The sequence below is a fragment of the Zonotrichia leucophrys genome, chromosome 4 (assembly GCF_028769735.1).
Source record: "Zonotrichia leucophrys gambelii isolate GWCS_2022_RI chromosome 4, RI_Zleu_2.0, whole genome shotgun sequence".
NCBI lineage: Eukaryota > Metazoa > Chordata > Aves > Passeriformes > Passerellidae > Zonotrichia > Zonotrichia leucophrys.
In genome coordinates, this window is record NC_088173.1 from 7,122,630 (window position 1) to 7,148,790 (window position 26,161).

Genomic DNA, 26,161 nt, shown 5'->3' on the forward strand with positions numbered 1-26,161 from the left:
CACAAGCTCTCACATAAATGAAGATTTGTAGGGATAAATGTTCTCAGTGAGAATGGATTTAGTACTACCACTGAGACCTCATCAAGAATCAAAATTAGCATCAGATGGAATAAGCAATTAAAATGCTAACTCAACCAGGGATGAGAGAATACCATGTCATTCATGTGGCCAGTCACACATGCCCAAAAGAAAATTGCTTTTCAGACCTTTTGAACACTTGTATAAATAATTCATGTCTCCAGAGATGCATATGTTGATACGTTAAGACTTGTTGAGGTGATCACAATTTGCAACAGGTCAACATTGGAGAGTCAATTTCTTCTCATGAGTATTTAGGTCAGTTCTACTAACAACAGAATCATTTTCCAAAAGCACAGATATGCTTACCTGCTACTGGAAGCCCACAAGTAGTAGATGTGTCAGGGGCACTGGTGTCTTTGACAATTTTCCACCTAAAACATACCTTCTAATGCACCACAGTTTCTTCTATTCTGCATGTCTAAAATACTTGAAAATTATGGATCATATGGCCTGGGGTGCCCTAAACCAGGACATCATATATGGAAGAATAGAGTTCTGAAGGCCAAGCTGCCTGCTTCTTTCTTAGGCATTTGAGTACAAGTAAGCCACTTGTCCAGAGTACTCTGCACTCCGTAGTGCCAACTAATCCCCTTGAGAATAATGAGGGGACAGAATGAAATAAGGTGAATAAAGGGGTGATAACCATGACCATGGCTTCTCTGCTCATGCCATGTGTGTTAGGCATGTGCCATTTGCTTCCATGACAGAACCAGTTGATAAGATTCCCACCTTCAAGCTCTCCTTCCAGCTCCTGCATCACCCTTCAGCTACTGATCTTCTGTTCTGTTTCTATTGTGCCAGTATAGAATGTTCACAGAACTAGGTTGAAAATAAAACTGGTTTTTTTTTTTTTTTGGTTAAAAAATGTCTCTGATAGAAAGGCTTATCCACCGCAATTTTGGGACAGACAGGAATTCAATAAACCCCAGGACAGAACTATTCCTTAAGTAAAAGGGCCAAGAAAGGTCGTGCTGTAGTCACTAAGCAAGTCTGCAATAGCAAGCACCATTTCTCACCACTAGACATACTGTGCAGGATGTGCACTGCCAAACCATTTTGAAAGCACTGGAAAGTGGGCTTGTTCATTTGTATACTGTGCAGAGTTTTGTGGCTTAACCCATGTGGCACCAGCTTCCAGAGCAGTACTTTGTACTGTGAGAGCTGCAGGACTTCCTTCATTCCCAAAGGCTGGCAGGCAAGTGGCTTCTCAGAGAGTCCCAGGGTGCTTCCCCATTTCTAAAACAAGCCAGCTGGAGGCACATTTTCCCCTCCAAAACCTGAGTGCTCCCCAAGGCATCCACAACAGCTGTGCAGCTGTGCAGCAATGCCACAGAGCACCAATGCTGAAGCACACACAACCTGGCTCTCTTTTGGGTTCTCATGAGTTTTTAAGGGTGACTTACTCCTGCCACAGAAGGAGCATGTTCCAGAGGAACCAGGAAGTCCCATAGATTAATTTGTCAAAGAATAGATGAACATTGCACTACTTGTGAGCAGAAAGGCACTGACTCATTTCTTCTTGTAGGGATGCTGTGGTAATTAGCCAAAGACAGTCCCTGAAAACCTAAAGTGACAAGAATTGTTCCTTATTAATACTTAACAGTGAGTAATTTCAGGCATTGCAAATAGCAGCAAAACAGCTGCGTGACACGGGAATGGAAAAGAGCACAAGGAACCAAACACTGCACAATTATCAAACCTCTCCAGCAGCACAGCAAAGTCATGGATAATGCATGTGCACATTGAGCCAGCAGATTATTTTCATGAAAAAATTGCATTTCCAGCTTTCCTAAAGCTATCTTACAGGACTGCAGAACCTATGTATGCATGGCTGACAACAAGAGAAATGTATACATTTAGGAGGGGAGCATTTTGGCTGCACATGTTCCTTCATACACATTTTTCACAGCTTTACCCAACCAGTTCACCTTATTCCAAATTCTGCAGTGGAAAATGGGGAGACAATATCAGACATTTTGCACTTGTTCCAGTGTCTAATACCACAATGGCCACTGGAAACTTCTGTGTACAGACTCAAGGGACTTTATAACTGGACCTGCTTCATCAGTGGAGCTGGGATCTGTAACAATCCATTTCTCACAGATTAGCATGCACTGGGAAAGAGGAGATTTAGTATTTGGCTGGAGGTTACACAGACTGCTTGGCACTCTCACATGAGCTCTGATGGATGTCAGCTTGGCAATTTAAGATGTTAAATCCCCCAGCTGTTAGTTCTGCTGTATCAGGTAGCCTTTGGCAAGGGCTACGCCTGCTATGGCAGTTCAGAACCCAGTGCCTTGGCACAAGTCCACTGTTCCTGGCAGCAGCCACCACAGGCTCGGGACTTGCATGGGTGCGGACACACAGCTGATAAAGGAACAAGTAGAAGGAGGCAAACAACCAGGGATGGCAGCATCAAAATGCTACAATTATATCACCCAGAGATTGTCAGAGACTTCTGACTGCATACAACTGCCCCACTCTAGCATCCTTCTTTACAAGTGCTAACCTCACTGCACTACCTAGAGGGTAAGACAGAATACTGGTATTGTTTTAATATTCTTTGTTCCTCTGAGGCTGCCAGTAGCACAGTAGCAGCAGGATCTTGTGGAGTAAGCTTGCACCTGGCTTTCACTCATCTGAAAAAAATGTGTGCTGACAGCATCACTCTTACAATAAATTAAAACCCCATTTGGGGTTTTACTTGCAGCATCTCACAAACTTCAGTGAAATGTGTTTCACTGTCACAGGAGAGGGAGGGACCAGCTGTGCTCCAGTTTGGCAAAGTTATTTACTTATTGGCAAGCTACTATGTGTTTTACAACAGGTCTGAGCTGACTATCAAAACTGTCCCTTTGGACTCAAAAATCTGTGTCTCTATGACAACAGTTAATGCTGCAGCAGGATTCAGGGATCAACACTGCAACACTGAACTGTGTATTAGCTTTGTCAGCAGCACCCTTAGAAACCACTTGAATGGGTGAACTGAACAAGCCCACAGAAACCCTAACAGAGATACTTGGGGAAAAGAGGAAGATTTATTCAGTTGGCTACAGTATAAGAAATGGCAATTCTATTTCAATTCCATTGTTTTATGGCTGTCCCTTCTTCATATAGAAATAGATCTAATACTAAATACCTGTAATGCTTCTATGAAAGCACAACCAACTTAGAGTGATATTAAAGTAAATCAATAAAATGTTCCACTTGAACCTCTACATAGTTTGTTGCCAGGAAAAAAACAACTGAGTTCATACCTAAACATTCATTATCACCTTTGTTGGCACAGAGCCGGCTGAGGGAATGAGATTTGAACAGATTTATCACAGATCTCTGCTTGAGACAAGATTGCATTGATCCAGGGTATGGCTGCATTTGAGCTACCAAGGATGTAAGAACTTACACCTCAAACAAATAGGGATTTTTTTTTAGAGATGAAAAACCTGTCTTAAATCCAAGCTTTCCCATACAGCTTTTCCTTTGCCTATCTGCAGGCACCAGATATCCAGTAATTTATTCATGCCTAGCAATAAAAATTCACTAATGAATATTGCTGTTCTCATACCTGAGGCAGCAAGAGCTTTGAGCTGGATCCACTTATATATTGTCCCTAAAGTATCCAAAACCACTAAAAGGGCATCTGATCTCATCCTGCCTCTCACCAAGCATATCAAATTGGTTCCACAGAAAGCATAATTTCTCCTTTCTCAAAGGAGCTTGCTGCTCAGAGTATTCTAAAAGCCAGTTGCAAGGCCCCTTCCCAATTAAAAAGAAAAACTCTGGAAGGAGGATGAACCCAATGCCTTTTTTAAGAGCTTCTATTTCTGATGTTCCTAAAGAGTACAGCCCCCCAGTACCAGTTGCTTAGGTTTTTCACATCTGTAAATGAAGAGCTTCTCTCACTCACTCTCCTGCCAGACTGCCCCAGCTCTCCCATGAGACCTGTCAGCCATAAACCTGTTCTCTGGAATGTGTTGCTTTCCACAGGTCCTGTAAACCCTGGGTAAAAAAAACCACTCATTTTCTCCACTTTGACTTGTCTCTGGTTGTTACAGCATAACACTGGGAATAAAAACTTTCTTCTGCTTCTGGCCAATTCCTTTAAGTGTTCTAAAATACATATTCAGCTTTAAATTTCTTCCAAACTTGGTGGACTAAGAGGAGCAAGACAGAGGTTCCAAAACTCATCTCATTCAAACAGTGCAATGCAATGCAAACTGTCTGAATGAAAAAGTCAGAAGGGTTCCTGTCTGCCCATCTTCACCTAATGTGCCAGCTGTAAATGATAGGATGTTCTTAGCATGTCATCCTATTGACAGCTTTCCCAACTCACCAGTGTGCAGGTGGGTCTCCATCCATGCCTGCTGTACTCCCATTGCTGCCTGTGCTCTGACATGCACAAATCACTTTATTTCACAAAGACTCTGCCCCTGAATCAAATGCCATGGTCAAGCTCCCACAAAGCCTAACAAAAGAATAGGCAACAGCAGGACACAGAAAAGCATGTTTTATCACAGCATACTCATAAAACAAGCAAGACAGTACCATACAAAACACCCCAGCAAGAGCAGAGCAGGAATGGAGATCAGCACAAAAGGCTGCCAAGTTATCCCATTATACTGCCCACTGGCATCGCAAAATGACTACTCTCTAGGCAACATATTTTGCAATTTGAAACTCACTTTATAATTTATTAAGGCATTTAGATAATAGAGCCTAGGTTACTCCATATACCCTATGCAGAATATTCATACTGAGCTGGTGTCATTGCAAATGCACTCTCAGAAGGATTGCCCGTGGAGACTCTGCATGCACACAACAATCTGTGGATCCACATTAACTTCTGACATGCCATCCTTCTGAGCTGCAGAGAACATGCTGGCAGCAAAACAAGAGAGATTTTAAAGTTACAGCATGAGCATCCACAGCAGTCGATTTAAACATCACAGGAACACAACGACTAGCACAGAGCTGTGAAGCTGAGCAAGTTGTTTTTTAGATACTTTGAGAGGCAGATTCACAAATAGCTTGTTGATATTGAAACTGAGAAATTAGCCAAGTAGGACTGCATGCTTCCTTTTTTTTTTTTTTTCACATCAAAAGTTAAAATGTATTTTTGGCTCAGTTTGTGTCATTCCTTACCACTCATCTTTTAAGTCAGCCACTGAGCTAAAATAATTCATTCTTCACAGCACACTAGTGTTAAGCCACAGTGACTGCTCTGTTTCCACACTTTGGAAATATTTCTTTCCCCAGAGGACTATAAATCAGTTATGTCACTTTCAGAATGTATTTTTACACTTCACACAAATTTACAAGTTACTCAGATGCAGATAGTTTAGTCTATATGACTTTCACATTTTATTTTCAAAAAGATGGATAGCTTGTCTTTATATGGATGCATAGATTTTATTAGCAAATATTTGACATTCAACAATTCCAGAACATGAGCATATGAAATTGAAGATGAGCAAAGCTTGGACTGTCTTAAGCACTTTTTAATTACACACAGAGGAATGCAGAGTTATTTTCACCGACTGCTCTTCTTGTTTAGTGTCATCTCAGTAATCTCAGAAGTCCCAATATGTGACCCAGAGTGTCCCCTGGTGACCACAGAGGACAGGAAAGCTGGAGCTGAGTCAGTTCCCAGCACAACCTCATCAAGTCTCAGTCCTCAGCCTCTGAGACTCGTCAGGCCAGGGCAACAGCAAAAGGAAAAGCTTAGATTGCTTTAAAAAATAATTAAGGATTCATTTGGAGGAAGGGCTGACTTCTCCAGAAGCATCTGTGCTCTTAGATGAGTCTGTATTTCTGCAGTCAGAGCTGAAGGAAAAATAATCTTTGCACCTGGTAATATAACAATCTTGGAAAAGCTGGTATACTGTGTGTCGCAGACATTTCTTCATAGAAATCCTTTCTTTGAGATTTGTCCTTCTGGGAAGCAAAGGGCCCCTGAAGAAGAATGTAAACAATTGTTATCAGCTGTTGTGAAATGTAGCAGGTGTCCCTGTGATTGGCTCATCTTCTTTGTGTACCATTAAAGGCCAATCACAGGAGCAGCTCAGGGACAGATTCCCTTTGTTATTCATTCTTTGTTATTCATTCTTTCTATTCTATTCTTAGCATAGCTGCTCTCTGCAACCTCTCTTTTTCTTCCTTTTAGTATAGTTATAATGTATTATATATCCTATATCAATAAATCAGCCTTTTGATCAAGAAACAAGATTCTCGTCCTTCTCTCACCACAGTGACCGTCTAAGGTCGCTGTAATAACTGTGCTTTGAGACAATACAGTTATTCTAGAATGGCACAGTAGAATGGCACAGTCATAAGTATTGTTTAAATATTTCAAGACAAGGTGTCTTCTGCCAAGGTGTGAATTGCTGTATAGAAGAAAAAAACCCAGAACAAACAGGAAGATTCTGGTACTCATGGATTTGCTTCAGTTTGTAAAAATGAAGCCTTTCCCCCAATGCATCTGTATTTACAGATATTATAAATCTTGAGAAATTATCTACTCAGTGCCTATCCCTTCTCTGTCTTGATCTATATATATGACTTCTTGACACTGCAGTAATACAAATAACAAAACACAATGCCTCAAATCCCAGTGGGAAGATGACTTATCTTAAAATTATCTTAAAACGCCCAAGTACAGTGGATTTCTACTTGGTTCCATGTTGGACAATACTTTTTTTTTGAGTTAGAGATGGAGCAACTGAAAGGTGTTTTAAAAACTTTTGTTTCATTTCTAGTCTCGTGAGAAGGATGAGACAAATTCATTCTACAAATCCATTTCCCAAATTTCTACATTTAACTCTCTGAAAAACTTTATGCACCTGCATTAAATAATTAAAATTTTAAAAGGGTTTTCACTGTCTCAGGTGGGAACACAATATTGCACAGAAATATGTGTACTTGTATAAGACATGCTGACATAGGTAGGAAACATACAATGTCCTGATTCATCTCCAGTCTGAGTCCTGTGGAAAGCAGAGACCCTACTGCCTTAAAGATGAGCAGGTTTTGGCTTGACCCACTAGATCACCAACCAGGTGGACCTGGATTTTAAATGCTTTTTTCACCAAGTACAACAGCTGTATCTAAAGTTGGGCGAGTCTGCCTGGCAACAGAATGAGAGCACTTAGAAGTAGATCTTAATTAGTCAAATGAAGTGCTCAAGGGCAAGATGTGTTTACAATATGAGCAGACAAAACTGTGTACCATGCAATATTGACTGAACTAAATTAATTGAATGCTAAGCAGCTGAACCTCTGTTGCTAATGTTTACATAATGTGCTTATAAATAGTGTTGTTCCCTTTTTAACTTTGTAAAGCAACTCAAGTCAGAAAAAAACTTCTAGGATTATGGCTCAGTCTATCAGTCATCTATTGTACAGCAGCTCAAATGAGAAAAAAAAAGAGGAAGGAAGAAACTGGTGGGGTTGAAAAAGGATTTGCATTGGACTTACAAATTCTGTATAAAATGTGTTCCTGACAGCACAGCACGCAAGGTACCTTTGTCAGGTTTGTGTGAAGGTGTGGAAGTCCTTTGAGTTAGCAAACAAGGTGAAGGATTGCATGAGGCTTTCAGGAGAGGGCAGGTCTCTCTCAGCATGCCAAGGTCTTTCATCCTGAGTCCAGCACTCCCTGTGCTGGTGGGACTAGAGTAGAAACAGTGTGTGGTCTGCATTTTGCTGCTCCTGAAAATGGATATTTACTTCCTCCTCATCAAACCAGAGGAGAATAAAGGTTAGAAGGAAAAAAGAAAGAGGGCAAATAAAAGCAATCAAACCTCTCCAGAAGAGGTCAGGATCTTTGGCTCACCTTTCTGCCAGTTGAGATACAGCTGGTAACCAGTAGTGACTCCACTCAAAAGAAGAATAAGAAAGGGAGAAGCAGAAAGATCTAAACAGATTCAGGAAAAAGGCATCTCAGGATGACAGGAAGCGAAGATGGCTGAGATTTCTGACATTTGCTACTAGAAAGAAACAAATCCTCTCTTTCCAGTCCCAGGCTCTCAAGCACAGTCTGGTACCACCAGCAAGTGAAATGGCATGCAAGGCAAGGAGACCCTTTGGGTTAACCTTCTCATGCATAGCTCCTGCACTAATCACTGTTGACAAGTCTTTAGACAAGAACATGACAGTGTGACTTCAGAACTTTGGTGGTTTCAACCCCACAAGAGAAGAGGATTCAGACAAATGAGTGGGAAATGTGGAAGCAATTAAACAAAATGTTCCTCGGCATATGTAACTACCAAAGTAACTAAAGTGCCATCTTAAAATTTCATGCTTCAGAGCCACTCAAACTAACTTATAAGATGAGAAACTTGCTAAAATTCTGTAGAAACTGATGCATGATGTGTGTGTCAGAGCTGACCTGTCCTTGTACATATTACATGTACAATTACACAAGCATCTGGGCTGCACAAGAGGACACCAGTCATGAACACATACTGCTTGCCTGCTTTCTTAAAAAATGTTTTACATCAATATATTACTGGTGGAAATTTTTTAGACAATAGGTCATCAAAATTATTCAAGTCCAAATTTGTTCACTGGCACTGCTCACTAACCTGAATATAAGGAACTTCAGAGTTGTCAATGACATCTTGGCCTCTAAGCTACTATGGGCAGGCTGCTTATTACTACACAGAATGTGTGGGCATGAACAAGACTTTTTAATCACAGTTTGATTTACAGGAATTACACAGAGATGTGTAGAGTCAGAGACCCTTAACATCAGGCTAAAAGTCATCACTGCAGTGATGAAAGGAAAGTATTGTAAAGGTGAAAGAAATGAGATGGGTAAATCAGGCTGCACTGGAACATGTCAGACCCTAATGTTGTACTGTCTTAGATCAAGTGTCAGTCTTAACCATTATCTTGTGTCTGAGAGTGGCCAGCAGAACATATCAATGAAGGTAGAACAGAGCCTAGGACACTTGTGCTGGTAGTTCCTCAGTATGCATCTCCAGTGAGTGTCCTGCCCTTTGCTACATCCAGTCAGAAATAGTATCATACTTAACATCCTGGATAGATTTTTATTCTGTGATTCTATGACAGCTTTTGAACAAGCAGAAACTAAGGACATTCATGTCAATGAGTGATTTCTGCAGTTTATCTGTATGCTGAATTTCTCTTTATTTCTTTCAAACTAGCCAGTAGATATGATTTGTTGTTTTCTTGGTCAGAAAGTCTGATGGCCTGTAAATAATCATGTGCTCTTCAAACTCACCATGTTAACTTAGGATCTTCCAGGCTTTTTATCAGCCACCTTGCCTCCAGGCTAAAGAATCTTTACTCAGACAGGTCCTTTCTTCACTGGAATCAAGTGTGTCCTTCATTCTAGTCAATTTAGGATTGCTATTTTGGACAAAGAAAGGAAACTCCATGAAATAGCACAACGTGAATTGGAATGTATATGGAAATGCAAACAAAGAATTTTGCATTTGCTTCCCTTTCCTAATAATTCTTTAGTTTTTTTGGTTTTTTGGGGTTTTTTTCCATAGCTAATGAGAATTAAATTCTTACTAGTGAACAGGAAACAAAAATATCAGTATGCCTTACAGGAGATGCTCTTGCACATGAAAGCCATGCTAGCTAAAACATATCGATGTGTTTCTGATTGTTCATTACATTATATTTATTTTAGCCTTTAAGTTCCTTTGCCATCACTGGCATAGTCCAGTAGAAGGAGCCAAATTAGCTGGAAGGCATTTTCAATACAAGTTTGACTACTTACCCAGAATTCCTAATTTCCCTCTGTTGAGGCACAGTGATACAGACAAGTCCTGCTGTGTTAGCCATTAAACAGATATTAAGCAAAACCAAATAATGTCTCTCCCACGGGACTTTCAGGTTTGTGTCAAGTCTCACTGGCAAAAAAATGATAACAAGTAAAACTGAACCAACATTAAAGGTACTTGCAAATTAAGGCAAGGTTATAATTCACTCTTTGAACTAGATTAGGATCTTGCAAGAGTGACTTTATGCTGTAATAATGTTTATTTTCCTCTTCTAATGGATAGGAAGTTATGTCTCCAACTGGGTGGAACAGATTGCCGCATACATAAAATTTATTTTTATTTGAGAAACCTTCTTAAATAACTGACAATGTTTAGTACTCCAGCAAGTAAAAGTAACCAAGTTTCATTAGAGCCAGTGTTGCTAAGGCTAACTCATATCCCCAGGAAAAACAAAAAATATTTCTCAGTGGAAGAAAAAAGTACCTTATACATGCAAATACACACTCAAACACAAGTGGCAGGAAATCTTTTCTATCACCTTAATGTTAACTAGTTACACTGATTTCCAAAACATATCTTCAGATGTGTGGTGCCCCAGTCACAAGTCAGATTTAAGATTATTTAAGATTCAATAGCACAATATACTTACCACTGTACGGACTGCCTTGGTGGTGTGTGGAAGGAATGAGTTATCTTCCTGTTTGAATACAATCATAGGAATAATAACAAAAAAAAAAAAGTAAGACATTTAGCAACAAAGACTTAAGTTGTTAAGGAAAGACACAATCCAGGAGGAATGGAAGAGGTTTGGGGTACAGTCTCAACCTCAGCCTAAGGACCCTGTCCTTATCCAGGGCCAACAGATTTGTGCACACAGAATTGCTGTAGCCTTTTGAAAGCCCTGTTTAGATCCGAAGGAAGAATGTTGCTGCTGGGTGTTTCAGAGCTACCTGCTCCCCTGCCCCAGAGAATCAGAAGGGAAAAGGGATTCTGTTTGGACATCTCCATTGAATTGCTAATGATAGTGGAACCATGATCTGTGTTTGTGAATGTAACACACATCCTCACTTATCCCAGAGATATTTGAGAAGTGCTGCAGTGTAAAACAGAACAGCCTGGTGACATCCTATACACTGTTAAACTTGGCTAAATCACAATGTCAGCAACATTTCTAAAGCATTTTTTTCTGTGAACAGGGAGATTTATACATAACCTATTTCTTGCCATGTCTGTATATAGTTGCTTTTTAAATCTGTGGTACTTCTGACAAAGCATTCTTACTTAAACTCTCAGATGCCGAGTTTAAAAAAAAAAAAAAAGTTGGCAATTAAGTGCTGTATTTTAAGATTAATTTTAATTAATTTAATTAATTTTAATTTAAGGTATTTTATTTTCGAGACAAGATTTTCTAGGAAGAGGTTTTATATCTCGAGCTGGGCAATTAAATGTACTTTTTAGTGGTTTTAAAGATGGAAAATAATCTAGCAAGCAAAAAAAAAAAAAGGCTTAAGTAGAACAAATATTTTTCAGGGACCATTGTTAATTATACAACAAAAAAATAAATACATTTTTAGCGGTCAGTTATTATTTAGGTCAACAAAACCACACGGAGAATTCCTGGGAAAACTACTTGATTTAGCGAGCTAGACTGCTAGGGACACCAGCACAGCAATGAGGCCAGGCTCGCTGCAGAAGCTGGGAGCAAACCAGCTCCACAAAGGATAGGTTCGGGGTTCGGCTGCCCGCGCATCCCCCGCGCATCCCCCGCAACGTCCCGAGGCGTAGCGCGGGCGCCCCCGCGCGGTCCCGGGGCTCGCTGCTCCCTGTGCCCGCCCGGGACCCGCGCCGCTCTCCCGGTGTTCTCCCGGCCCTCTCCCGGCGCTCTCCCGGTGTTCTCCCGGCGTTCTCCCGCTGTTCTCCTGGCGCTCTCCCGGCGCTCTCCCGGTGTTCTCCCAGCGTTCTCCCGGCACTCTCCCGGCGCTCTCCCGGCGCTCTCCCGGTGTTCTCCGGTGTTCTGTCGGCGTTATCCGGTGTTCTCCCGTCCGGCCCGTGACAGCTCTTGTCAGCATCACTGAAACACTGCGGGCCCGCGGTGTTTCTGACTTGTATGAAATTCGTGTTCGGACATCACGATCCAGCGGCGAGTGCTGCTCTCTCCGTCACAAGAGCAAAGCTATGCATTTAAATTGGTGGCATGAATAGGTACCCAGAGGGGCAAGGATTACAAGCAAAAGAGCTGCCGAAGGAGTACCTGGGCAGTACTGATAAGTTCGGTGAACAAACCAGCATTAACACTGGCCACTGCAAGGGCAAGACTCACTTTTCCTATTACTGAAACAGCTTTTCTTCCTTTGTAAACACCACGGCATTTGCTGCTCGAAATAAGGGATTTCCATCGCCTGCTAGCCAGCAGTCAGTGCTTCTCCACACTTGGAGGTTTCTTAATTTACATCACTACAGCTCCTCGCTTAAAGCCGCTGTCCATTTGAAAAAAGAGAAGGAGCAATCTGTCTCCTGAGCTGAGATCGATTCCTGTCTTTAACCTGCAGCCAGCTGTCACCCTTGTAAGTTTTCTAGAACAAAGCCATGTGGACACCTATGAACCACGATCACCTGTGAGATTCCTGCATCTCTGAGCCACTGTCAGCCATGAAAACAATGCCCCTCACACACCTAGAACAATGTGCAAAACACATAAGGAAAGGGCATCACACAGCAACAATCCTATCAGGGAATGGACTGCCCAGGGAGAATTTAGACCTTGTTAGTGTCTAGCAGAGATATTACAATGACTGCCAAGGAAACAATGAATGTACTGAAGTTCACTGTACCTAAAACCACAGGAAGATGTTTTTGCTCAACTACTTTTCTAAAAATGTGAATGCTCCTGGGTAAAAAAAATCACTATCCCTTTCTCATAATTTCCATCAACTTAGGGAAGCTTTAATTCAAGAAAAAAAATCGATGTATTCAGAAAAAGTAGCTCACATTCGACCCACTTTTCATTGTATTTGGAAGTTTGGAGAGATTAAAAACATGGCCTATCAGCAGTGACAGCTTGTCTTACATGCAAGCTCTTCCTTTTGGCTAGTTGACTTTATAACCCACTAGTTCTACTTTTCACTTAGTAGCCAAAGTCATAGAGAGCAAAACTAGGGAAAAGCACATTGTCTACATTACAAAACTCACGTAATTTCCTTTTGCAAAAATCCAGCATGACCACACAGTGTATCAGTAACATGGTGCAATCTTTTTGCAGGATGTTGCACCTGTTTTCTTTTTGAAATCTGCCTTCTGATATCCCAGGTGTTTATTTGGCACCTTTGTGGGTTTTAACAACTAAATCAGTAATAATTCACCTTCAGGGAGGGGAATTTCAGCCCCAATAAGGTGCCAAACTATTATTTCTTCTCTCAAAACATCAGAGAAACTGCACAGAGGGTGGCTGTGCTGTCTTAAGAAGCTGCAAGGGAAGTCAGGAGCTCCTGAGGACTGGAGGCTGCCCCGGATCCCAGCCTGCACTGCCTAAGGAAACAGCACAGTCTGAGCTAAATTGGAGGGCAGGATGTGAAAAGGGCAACAGGTGATGACAGCACAGAACAGAAGGATCATTTCGGTCGTTTTCTTCCAAAGCCTGAGGCAGAGTTCAGGATTCTCACATCTAAACCTTCACCTGTGACTTTGCAGCAAGTAGGTGCTCAACATTTAGGTAGTGATGGCCTTTTGTTTTTTATTCTGTCCCCTACAGACAAAGGATGGGTATTACCTCTTGTAGAGGGTATCTGTGTGGTACAAAGTCCACACATAATCAATGCCCTTTCAGTGTGAGATGGCAGTTCCAATGCCATCTCTTTTGCACCACCTTTTCTGAGAAGATAAATCCTTCAAGAGAAGGTTTTCATAAAACAGATTTGCAAGAAAATGAAGTTAACACTTCCCTGCCAATCTCAGTCTTGGTCTTTTAAACAGTCTTAGCAGTCTTCATTCACTTTCAGCCATTCTGTATCACACCCTACACGCAGCTCATGTCAGCCCTGGGGTTTGTGTGCAAAGCCTTTAAAGCAGCTACTGAGGTCTCAGTACCAAGCAGCTACCTGACCTTTTGCAGCAAAAAGGAATGAAACCCAGCCATGCAGAGCTCTGTGTCACAGCCCTGGCATGGGTCATTTGAAACAAAAATAGCATAAGTAATGGGAAGCCCAGTTTTAAGCTTGCAGCAGCAACCCATATTACATAAGTTGCTGTGGTTTTCAGAGCAATTCAGATAGTTTGAACACCATGGCACTGAGCAGTTCAGAAATAAAATTTGTGAACATTTAACCTTGTTCAGCCCATCACTGTGTGTTTGCATCAAAAATAGCTGTTCAATAGCTGCAGACTTTCCAAGCAATCTTATCCTTTGAGCTTCTCTGACTGTCACCAGGGAAACCATGGATCTGCTCTGCATGTGGTCAGCCTTCCAGGGCTGAGGCTATTACCAGGCACCATCACAGGAAAAGACATCTCAAGACTAATTTCCCTAGCTTGATATTGCATTTCTTGTGCATATGAAGGGATAGGTTCCTAACTCTGTGGAGGCTTCAAGACTACAGTTGGTTCAACTGGCAAAAGTACTGTCAAGTTTTTTAAAGGTTTGAGTTCAAACACATGTTTTTATTTGATCTGTGTTATGTGATTTAAACCTGATTAAATCTAACACCTGAAGGAAAAATTTAAAAATAGATGAGATGTTCTTTCCTCTGGTAGATATCTGGGGAAAGTAGAAACATGCAATAAAGTGGAACCAGTTTAAATATTAGTTCAAAAATGTTGTCAATTGCAAGATTTTTTGAAACTCAGTCACTTCTGAGTTCAATCAAAATACTTCTGAAAATGGTAACAATAATGTTAACATTTCCAGTGATATAATAGCAAATTAATTTTTAATTACATTATAAATAATCAACATCACTGTTAAAAGGAAACAGAAGAAAGGTGCTAGTTTTGGAGAAAAAAAGAAATAGTTCTGTGATAACAGAAGATCAAAGATGGCATGGTCTAATTAAAATATAAAATGCTTCATGAATATCAAAGGGTTACCTACAGCTCTGACAGACATTGTCAGGTGATACTACAGGCACCTTAATTCTTCTAGAATCATCTTTGTCTCCACTGGCTCCCCACTGTGTATTTTGTCACATCCTGCATAGGAAATCAAATGAAAATCTGGGGTCTGAACCTGGTTTTACTGTCAGAGCTCCTCCAAAGAGAGTTTAAAAGTTTTGCTGATGATGTGTCTGTCTGTTGGCAAACTGAGCAGCTCAAGCCTGACTGAAAAGTAGTAGTATTAGAGCTAGCTAAAAAGCAAATTTTAATCATGAATTCTGTCCTTGTTTTTTGTCTTCACCTCTTCTACATCTAGAATCTTCCTCAGGGCATAGAGAAGGCTTCTGTGTAACAGCAATGTCACACAACTGAAGGCTGAATTCCTGTTTAACAGCAGCTCCTTCCACTTGAACTATTTAAGCAAAGTAATAAACCAAAAAGAAAAGTCAATAATCAAATTGTGCCTCTGTTTCAGATGGATACACTACTGATGATATTGAATTTTACTGGAATGGAGGAGAGTCAGCAGTGACAGGAGTTAATAACATCGAGCTCCCACAATTTTCTATTGTGGATTACAAGATGGTATCAAAGAGAGTGGAATTTACAACAGGTAAGCACTGACAAGTTAAAAAAAGTTGTCCCCTCTTCCTCCAACCCAGAAATATCAGTGCCTACCTTTTGTGAGGCATTAGTCATTACATGACTTCTTTCTTCCAGGAGCATATCCTCGACTATCACTTAGCTTCCGGCTTAAAAGAAATATTGGATACTTCATTTTGCAAACCTACATGCCTTCCACGCTGATCACAATTCTGTCATGGGTGTCTTTTTGGATCAATTATGATGCCTCTGCAGCCAGAGTTGCTCTAGGTAACTTCTTCTCAAAATGACTGAATGATGTGGGCACTTGCTCCCTTTGAAAATACAGGCATCAAATCCATTCTGCTGGTTATAGCATCATTAATTGTGATCTTACACAAGCAGCACAGGCTTGTCAGGAAGGCAGGCAGGTGTGACCTTGCTACATCTGAAGCTCTTGCTCCACACTTAGGTTAGGATTCTGACTGACTTCCTGTTTCATAATGGTTTGCAAGCATTTTTTGAAAACATTTTGCTTCCAAACTGGATTGTAAAAGTCCAATTCAGGTTTCTTAGGGTATCCACACTGTGCTGCATGAACAATCCCTGTTGATGTTAAGAGTGTTCTCTCAGGCCAGATCTGTGACTGGAAGGAATACACAAGATCCCACTGACATCAGTGGAGATAGACCAGTTTACACCAAATAAATCTGGTTTACCTATAGTTAGTTCTTTCCCATACCACCTTCCTCCCTACAACTTCCTATAAGAATGAAGATCTTCTGCACTGTCTGTGCTTTAAGGCATATATGTTTTTCAGCTCTATTGCCAAAAAGCCATTTTGTCCCATCTCCCTGAAAATTAAACTTGTTACACCTGTGCCTAGAGCTATTCTCTGCATGCACTAATGACCTGTGATTAAAGCAGACTAAAAACTAATTTCAGCCAGCTAAAAGAAAAAACACATATGGGGAAAAAATCATTCAGTGGTGGATAACACAATGAGATGGAAATACTTTACTTGCAAGCACCTAGTTAACAGGAAAAGTTGCTTTGGTTCAAGCATATATATAACCTTCTCTTCATCAAGGATCATCAATTATCAAAAGGCTTCCCTTTCTCCTCTCAATCCTCCAATTTAAATCAAATGCTAGATACTTACTGCAGATCCCCACGGCAATGCAAGTCACCTATAGGGTCAAGCAGAGCTACTTCTGTAAGTGAAAGGAAAAGCATTTTCTCACATAGAACAGCAATCAACTTTTGCTATCCAGGTCAGCTAACACCACATTCCCTAGCACAGTTACTGCAAAAATAAAGGCAAATTCCAACATAGCCTGGGCTGTTAAAAGTTATTTTGTTCATCCTCCGCTGCATGAAAAGCCAAGGAAGGTGCTATCAGCAGACTTGCAAGGATATGTTCCTTTCCAGTTCTGCAAAACACATTCCTTTGGCTGCTAAGAACCTGATCACAAAATTAACCCATCTGCATGAGAAGTGCAATGCTGCCATTGTGTCTTCTGTGCTCAAATCTCCTTCCTTGTTTTATTAGTCAATGTCTATTTCTTCCCTTCGCAGGAATCACGACTGTGCTGACCATGACCACCATCAGCACCCACCTCAGGGAGACCTTGCCAAAGATTCCCTATGTCAAGGCAATAGATATTTACCTGATGGGATGCTTTGTGTTTGTGTTCCTGGCCTTGCTGGAATATGCCTTTGTAAACTACGTATTCTTTGGGAAAGGACCTCAACGTCAAAAAAAGACAGCAGGCAGAGCAGGACATGCTACAGGAGAGAAGAGCAGACTGGAAACAAATAGAGTCCAGGTAAAATGTTCAACATTGTTTGACATTCAATTGTCAAACATTACTTTTACTGTAAAAATGTTCATTTATATGATGATAGAGATAAATACAGATAGAACATGTGCAAAAGCAATGCAAAAGTATTTAAGATTGCCTAGAGAAAAATTGTATTTTAAGGAGATCACAGCAAAATATGGTCTGTTCCATCTTCAACTGGAAACAGAGTAAGAAAATACAGAAAATGCAAATGAATATTTAGGACACGTATTTCTTTCTTCTTTGTATTTCTTGCAGAAGAAGTACAAGGGGTACAAGGAAGTTAAATGTTTATCACTTCAGTGGTATCTTTTTTTTGCTTTAGAAGGTGGTATAAAAGAAATGTTTATAGTAAAGTTCCTCTTTACATACAGAAACTTCACCAAAAATAAAAGCATAGACAAGCTCTGTTGCTTCAGTGAGCCCTGAATGAAGCCTGTAGCACTGACCTTTGAGGAACACAAGGATGCTACTGCTAGGTTATAACAGCTTTCATAGGTGTCAGGATTTTTTCCCTCAGCTAAATTCAGGCACACCACAATTGCCCCCTCTTTAAAAAACAAGCCAGAAAACTTACAGAAAGTAATACTATGGACATATTTTTAATGAGGATGAGTTTAATTTTGCAATACGTCACTGAGCACTTGCAAACATCTGTAAACCTATTTCACTTTTCCTCAGTTTTTCAGAAACAAATCCTTTGAAACCTCAGGTATATTTGGCCCAGTCTGATGCAGAGGAAAATACATATCCTAACAAGCCAAAAATTTTGTTCCTTCCTGTGCTTTCCTTACAATATATTATATCCAAGTATTAATGAGATCTTGCCCAGGCTGTCCTATAGACTTCTTTACTGCTGTGGCCTGAGGTGAAAACATTTGAACAAAACTGTATTTGCGGCCTCTGTTCAGTCTGAAAAATGAGACCAACACATAAAACTCTAAGAAGTAAGACTTCATCTTGATAGATGGCTACAGTGTCACATACACATCTGGAAGTGCATTTCAGAAACTCTGTGATATCTTATTAATTCTCGAGCTGTGTGTTTGGTGTCCCACCACTACAGCTATGCCTCATTAACAAAGCCATCGTATCCTCAGTCTCAGTGAACTCATGAGCCCATTAGAAGTTCTTTGCCTTCTGTCCCTCTGTGTAGGAGATGCTTTATTACAGTGAGGACACAAATTCAGTTCAGGCAATCAGCAGTCTCCAAGACCCCACAAAGTACTGTCTTCCACAGAGCACAGCAGATAAACCACCCCAGTATGGATTGTCATGCGCAGACACTGCCTATCCATTTCTATGGAAAATAAGGAAGGGGAAAAGCAACATAACCCACAAACTCCGACCAGCTGCCAAAACAGCTCCTGAGATAACCCAGCCTAGGTGAGAAGCAGCACAGCAAGGATTCATGATAAAGAAGAAATCAAGACTTCTTCAGAGGTCAGCCTTGGCTACATGTGCCCCAGTGCACTGAACTGAGTAAAGGATAAGAGTGCAGGTAAGTTCTTCTCCTATGTGTTTGGAGAGTTCATTTAACTAACAAAATGCCATAACTCATAACTAAAAGCTTTTGTCCAAATGTTATGCATCAAAGATTACACTGGGATTGGTACTCAGAATGGGATGGAAAAATTTTAAAGCACCACCATTGCATACACCGTCATTTTTCTGATAGAAAAAAAGAAGTAATACATGCTTTGTACCAGGATTTCTAAGTGCTCACACTTCAGACAGCAATCCCATTCTGAGACTGAGAGTGCTTTGAGTGAACAGACTGCTTTCTGCCTGTACAGGGCAGGTTTGTGGTTGTAAATATGTATATATACCCACATATACATAAACACACACATGTGAATGGATATTGGTGAATTTTGTGTTCCACACACTGATGTGAGACATTGTGAACAATAATTTTACTCAGCATAGAAATGCTGATTTCCAACAGCTGTATTTCTGTCTTTGGCAGGAAGAGTGCACGTGACCAGAACAGTGGGACACAGCAAGGTTCTGTTACCTCCAGGGAAACAGCTCCCAGCCCCTCTCCATCATTTTTTGAGATTTTTCACTGGTATTATGATGCCTGCACCAGAGCAGGGGAAAGTTGGTTTTTGAGCATAAAAGAAGTACAGTTGTAAGTATGGGACATTTTTTCCCTTTTACTCTTGACCCACACCACTTATCCATACAGGCACCTGTAACTACTAGAAGATATGTAACAGTGCTTCATCTCTTTGTGCCAGGTGAAGATATTGATCATTCTCATCTGACATACAACTCCAAAGACTAAAAGAGTTCAAATTCTTCCACCAGATAACACAAGCTTTAGATGCTTGAGCAACACTCAGCAAACAATATGAACAGTATAGAGAAGACCAGATGAAAAATGAAACAGAACTGCTGTTTCATATGTGGCTGTTCCATACTCTAAAGACTGAAGAAGATGGAAATAAAGTCTCTCCACCTTCACAATTTATGCCATTTTTATTTTTAATATACAAAAACTATTAATTTGTAGTAAACAATCTTTCTGTTTCTCTGAATAAAGCATAAAGACCGTTGATATCTCCTTGTTCATTTGTCAAACCGAGATGTCACTGACAGGGACAGCCTGAGGGAGACCCCTCAGCAGGTCTTCCCAGTTTATGACCCCCTAGTGGGTCTTCCTCTTTATTTATGTTACCCACTGCCAGCAACAGCCAGCACCTGGGAAGGACTCACACTAACAGCTTATGGAATATCACTGTTTATTAATAAAAAATGGTAACAGGTTAAGGTTCAAGGATTGCCAGTGATAGTGTCTGACTGCACAGAAAAAATGTCAGATCTTCAGAGTAAATGAATAGTCCTATAGTTATGGCAGTCCTCTGAAGAGCAGAAGACCCTAGCTTAAATCTTCCTTCTTCTTCAATTTAAAGAACTGACCTAAAAAGTATGAATATACAGCCCATATCTCATGCAAACATTTGAAACATCATGCTGATTTGTGACAAGCTGACCTTTCTAACCCAGAACATGTGAGCTTTTCCCACCTAAGCAGTGGTAGGAACTGGGGTGTTACCACTGAATTCTCATTTCAGTACATTTGTCATCAATCAATTTCTAAACCAGAATAGTGCATTTTCTACCTGTGATGCCTTATGGCTTCACTTAGAAGGCATTTTTACCCCACAGTTCTCTTGTGTGGCTTTCGTACAAATACTCCCTTCACTGCTTTTCTTTCAGTTCGTAAGTGCTTAGTCTGGCACAGTGCAAATATGCTGTCAGTAATGATGTAAAGATTTCTCCTTGTGATGGGAAAGAACATCTTCCACATTGCCAGGTGGAACTGAAACTTTCTTTGGTCCCATCTTTCCTTTCCAGCAACTCACAAAAATGAGGTTTCCCTGTGTGTTTTGTTTGGAATTTCTTCTTGCACATACTTTAAATCTGCTGTAATTATTACATAATTTCCTAGGTCTGCTATGTCTTACTAAAAATGTAAAGCTCAGAGTGTAAACAAAGCACTGCATTTCAATGGTGCCTCACAAGACTAAATATTGTCTATAATTAATCACTTATTTGCTGATATAAAGGCATCCACAGACATGATCGTGTTTGTTATAAATTTGGGATAGGTCCAACACCACAATTTACCAAAAACAACAGTAATATTCAAGCCTCAAGGTGAAGACCTTGAAGTTTCATTTAAGAGGCCAGTGTTATGATGTATATTTCTCTCATATGAGCCATGGTGGATGTTTAAATATCTGTGAATTTGAAACATCTATTAAGTCTTTGTGGAGAAATCAGAAGTTAATCTGGAAATAGCACAAAAACTTTTCAAAAGAGGTTTTACTACAAATGTGTAGAAAACGAAAGATTTGTGAAAAGGAGAACATTTCACAGCAATGCAGCAATTCATGGTTAATTACACTCATACATGAGAAGACAATGATACAAAAATATTTAATATTTTTATATATATAATTGTTTATGCCAGACATGTACATACTGGTTGCAGTTTCCAGTTCTTTGCTCAGGTATTTACAACAGTGCTTTGATTAATAGCACAAATAAAGGGACAGACATATTTGAAACAGCTGCTTCTGACACTAACACATAAAAATGCAACTGAATGTAAGTTTTCATTGAATAAAATGGATTATTCTATCTGCACATGAACAAGTTAATGTGCTATGGTTTCATCCCTGTAATAGAGTTATTGCCCAAAATCAATTCTCATCACGAGTATTTTATGATAACTGATAAAATACAAGTGTATCGTGTATCTACATGCTCTTCATATGATGAACCCATTGTTAAAATCTTTTAGAAACTAACCTGCAGCACTAAAACAGTCAAAAACTGTTTTAAATGGGCAGAGACAGCAACTTTTTCTTTTCACCTTGAGTACGTGAAAGCTTCAGGTGCCAGTCACCAGATTTTAAAAATCAGTATTTCAAAAGGACCATGGTTCAAGTAAAAGACAAAATTGCAAAAGTCTTACTTCACAGAGGATGAGACAATTAAGTGAATTACAAGACCAAGGAGCTGAGTGACGATGGAAGGTGCTTAGATGTTGAATAGCTAATTTCACCCCAGTCAGGAAAGCGCATTCAGTGTCTTTTCACCTTTGTGAATGTACAGACAGGACTGTCACTGCAGCCCCAGGAGCACCCTGACACTACAGCCACAAAGTCCATCTGGGAAACACCTGGGGCTGGCTGAGGAGCTTGTCTAATCCCCATTCCTTCCTTGACACAGGTTGATGCCCATGGGAACATGCTTCTGGAGCCTCTTGAGCTACGAAATAACATTTGCACCATCTTCCATGAGCCCCGAGCCACGAGGCACACGAGCGACAGTGCCAACCTGCAGCACAGAAGAGCCACTTCCAGCAGAGACCTCTGCAGCAGGAGTGCTCTGGACAGGCACAGGCTCCATAATAAGGGACACCTACACAGGAGGGCATCCCAGATCAAAGTCAAAATCCCTGATCTGACTGATGTTAACCTGATAGACAAGTGGTCCAGAATGGTCTTTCCCATCATGTTTATTCTTTTTAATGTTGTTTACTGGCTGTATTATGTCCACTAAGTTATGCAATAATGTTACCACAGACTAATATAATTAGACTTGTTTCTTTTCCTTCTCAATTTCATTAATTCTGAAGAACTGCAAGTAGCTATAATGTTCCATGTTCAACGTAAGATTCTCCACCATGGAACACTTCTAGACTTAAGCTTTAAAAAAAAGACAATAACTCAACACAAATCCAGGGTTGCAACATTTAGATCCAAACAGTACAGATCAGCTTTTAAGGAGCCTCTTGAGAAAAACTGCTCTACCTTGATTTTTACAAAGTTTATGCATCACCCGTGACCTTTCTGTGCCAAATTTAATTGCTTTAAAGTGGAAATTTGTCCCACTGTATTTCTTATCACATATTGGCAGCTCACAGCAGCATGCTTCCAAACACAGTCAAACTACTAGTAGTATCTATGTCAATGTCCTTCACCATTCAGAGTGTACAGAAATTTGAAGAAATTACAGTTTAAAGAATTGTAACTATTGCACCATAGCTTCACTTCAGACTTAATAGCTTTACTGGAAAGTATTTCCATAGTGTGTTTGAGAAGTATCACTCAAGGAGAAGTCACGTAACATTTTCATAGACAGGGATCTTCAAAAGAAAAAAGGGTAGCAGAGAGAAATCCCACGGAGTATCCAAGCAAGTAATCACCTGATTTGATCTTAATGGAATTCTGTTATTTCCACAATAACAGAAGTCAGTATTTATGAGAACAGTTGTGCCATATGTAATTTTGTATTAAAAAGCAGAAAACAACCACATGCTAATTCCTTGAAGCAACTCTGTGGAATACCCCAGGCCAAGATTTTTCTTAAGGCCCAGGTTTCCTGTGGCTGGTAGTTGCAACAGTCTCCCAAAAGCTGGTAGATGTCTGGGAACAGATCTGAGGAAATTTCTGCACACAGTTTCCTTTAGATTTCTTCATTCCACTGAGAACCAGGAGATGCAGCTGAGCCTTACAGCACACTGGGAATGCTGGTGCACTCCCCCTGAGGAGCTGCCTCTTCTTACCTGGCAGCCTATTGCCTGACACAGCTCCAGGCAAGGAGCCACAGGCAAAGGGCAAGCAATGTCCATGCAGCTGAGAAGCAACAGATCAGTCACCTTCTACCTATCATAAATAGGTATAATATATATTAAATAAATTAAATTAAAGAAGTCTTGCAAACTGAACTTTCCAAAACTGCAAAAAACAGCACCAGGAGGGAGACAGCAGTAGGACCATATGTGCTGTCCCCTGCCAACACATATTCCATTAAACAGTTTTGAATTCTTTGAATTCAAATGAGACTTAACAGTGTAAGTCCATGAGCCATGGAATTTGCCTGCTTTGTGCTTATACACAAAAATTAGTTCAAAGAAAGTAATGAATTCTGCAGATTTATAGTGTAAAATACAACCATCAGTGATTCATGTTTTGCATTACCAGATTTCCAAATGACATTCACAGACAGACCTCAGGTAAGTAATTAAGCCCATCTGATCCAGTGGTGAAGAGATACTGCAACCTCTCCTTACAGCTGCAGTGAACATTTTAAAAGAGCCAACGTCTAACATGACATCAAAAAGTCTTTATGTTTAAAAAAAAAAGGATCCTTTGTTTTGTATTACAAGGGCAAAGATCAGCTTTACTGATCTTCAGCATTTCTTTTGCAGGCCCCTAACATATCCATACACATATTTTTCTAGTTTAGGGTTCAGCCAGATACTCCTGGCACAATTGATAGGTACGTGGACTAAAATCAGTTACATTGTACAGTTCCAAGCAAAAAAAATTTATAAAAAAAAAATGGAGCAGAGTAAAAGCCATTAACAAAACAAGAGCAGAGCACATGCAAAACTCCTTAAGAACAGCATGTCCCAAAATAGGAGGATGTAGCCTTCTGCCCCAGGAACACTGAACACATACCTATCCAAACCCCAGCCCCACAGGACATTCTGGGCAGCACACACCAAGGCCTGTGTGCATCAAGAGCTGGAAGCCACCACCACCACCTGAGTCAGGAAACAGCTGCCAGCTCTCAGTGCAAAGTTTGGCAGCAGGGACTAATGACCCATCACATACAGAGAAAAGAGCCACTAACTGTAGGCACAACTTAAAAGCAGAAGAAATCATTTCTCACCTGAGAGCAATAGCTTGGCAGCAAGGAAAAGCCAGTGGTTATTAGTGGCATGGCATGGCATGGCATGGCATGGCATGGCATGGCAAAATGAGTCCATTTATAGGTTACCCAGGTACAGTGCCATCTGGAGCTAGAAATTATGGAGCACAAAAGAAACACAATCTCTTCCCATCAATAAATTGGAGTAATTTGGCTGACTTTATGCAATAAAGCTGAATAATGCTGTAATGCCAAGTTCCCTTACATTTGTACTTTAGTAGTTTCCCTACCCTGAAGAACCAGACTTCAAGATCAGCACAGGTAAGGCCCTATTGCTAATTAGGTTTTAGCTAAACTCCTATGCAGTTTGTGCAGCTCTCATGCAATTTCTACTGGAAGTCATTTTTGGCTGGGTTTCCTGAGGCATTGAGTTTCTACTGTCCCTGAGCATGTACATTTGTGTGCCTACCTGGAGTCTCCCAACAACATTTGAATCTATTGAGAATATCAACCAATAATTTTCTTTTTGTTCAAAAGCTAAAAGAACAGTACAGATCTGAGATACTACATTCCTACAAGTTTCAACAAAGCAGCTAGGTTAGCAGAGGACAAAGTTCACATTGTCATCTGCCTCTTCTCTGGCCGAAAGAAACTTGATGAACTCCAGCCTTATTAGACACAAAAGCCAGTCTTTTCAGTGAAACAAGAATATTTTTGACATTACATTGCTTTATGCTACCACTGAATAGCACAGAGGTTGCAATTTCAGAATATCTGCTGGTTCACCTAGTCCACCCGTACAGGAAATGTTCCTTCCCTTTGTTCTGCAAGTGGAGCATTTCTTGACATAAATCACAAGGAAAGTCACCCAGAGGCTGAGGGCCACATTCCACCAGCTGTTTCCCATCACCAAGGAGCCTGTTCCCTGAATTCTCACATATTGAGGATGCATTGCTAACATGTCCTTGGGAGTATTAGTAAAAAAAGGCTAGATTATATCTGTTATGTAAAAAAATACTTTAAAAATGGGTTCTCTATTACAAAGCTTGACCTCCCCACATCTGTGACTGTGCATTTCTTCCTACCTCCTTGGGCACCCAATCATCCTGCAGCCCAAGGAAGGCAAGAGATCACATGAGAATAATGAATTTCAGCATGTAGTAATGCTGAAATGTATATGCACAGATTGAAAGAATTAAGTGACAAATAAAAAAGGTGGCATTTCTTAAAAGAAGACCAGGTGACTTTGGTCTACTTGCTGCCTTGGAGTGCAGAGGTAACTCTAATGGTGTTGTTTTCTCCTTGACATGTGTATTTCTCAATTATTTTGTAAGTAATCTTGAATGTCCCAGAATTATAAAAACATGCCTTCTTGGCTCATGCTGGTGCCAATCTAAGAAATGGCCTGGTACTCACTCTTTTACATGTTTTTTATTGCAAAGTCCAGTTGCATTTGAGTATTAATACCAATGAGGAACTAATACAATTACATGGCAGCAGAAGCATGTCATATTGCTAGAGATCATCTCTGACCAATTTCTTTTAACTCATCCCTGGCTCTCTGTACCTGCACTGTCTCAAGCAAAAGTATAAAATTAGTCCCACTGCCAAAATGTAAGAAAGAGGGTTTCCTTTAGCAGAT

At 40.4% G+C, this 26,161-nt stretch overlaps 1 protein-coding gene across 3 annotated transcripts in view; it reads left to right on the plus strand.

Moving 5' to 3' along the window:
• GABRB1 (gamma-aminobutyric acid type A receptor subunit beta1) overlaps positions 1–25,707 on the plus strand; it is a 108,759-nt gene extending 83,052 nt beyond the window's left edge. Inside the window, exons 6-11 of one of the 3 annotated variants that reach the window (XR_010439828.1) lie at positions 15,393–15,530; positions 15,638–15,790; positions 17,078–17,328; positions 18,500–18,844; positions 19,313–19,477; positions 19,587–19,741. Coding sequence is in view for 1 of the 3 variants with exons in the window: in XM_064710342.1 (XP_064566412.1) it covers positions 15,393–15,530; positions 15,638–15,790; positions 17,078–17,328; positions 22,090–22,422 (875 nt within the window). In the remaining 2 variants the exon portion in view is untranslated. Of the gene's footprint in view, positions 1–15,392; positions 15,531–15,637; positions 15,791–17,077; positions 17,329–18,499; positions 18,845–19,312; positions 19,478–19,586; positions 19,742–22,089 lie in introns of those variants that run through there. The other 2 variants (XR_010439829.1, XM_064710342.1) reach the window with 2 other exon arrangements.
• The last annotated feature ends 454 nt before the right edge of the window (positions 25,708–26,161 follow it).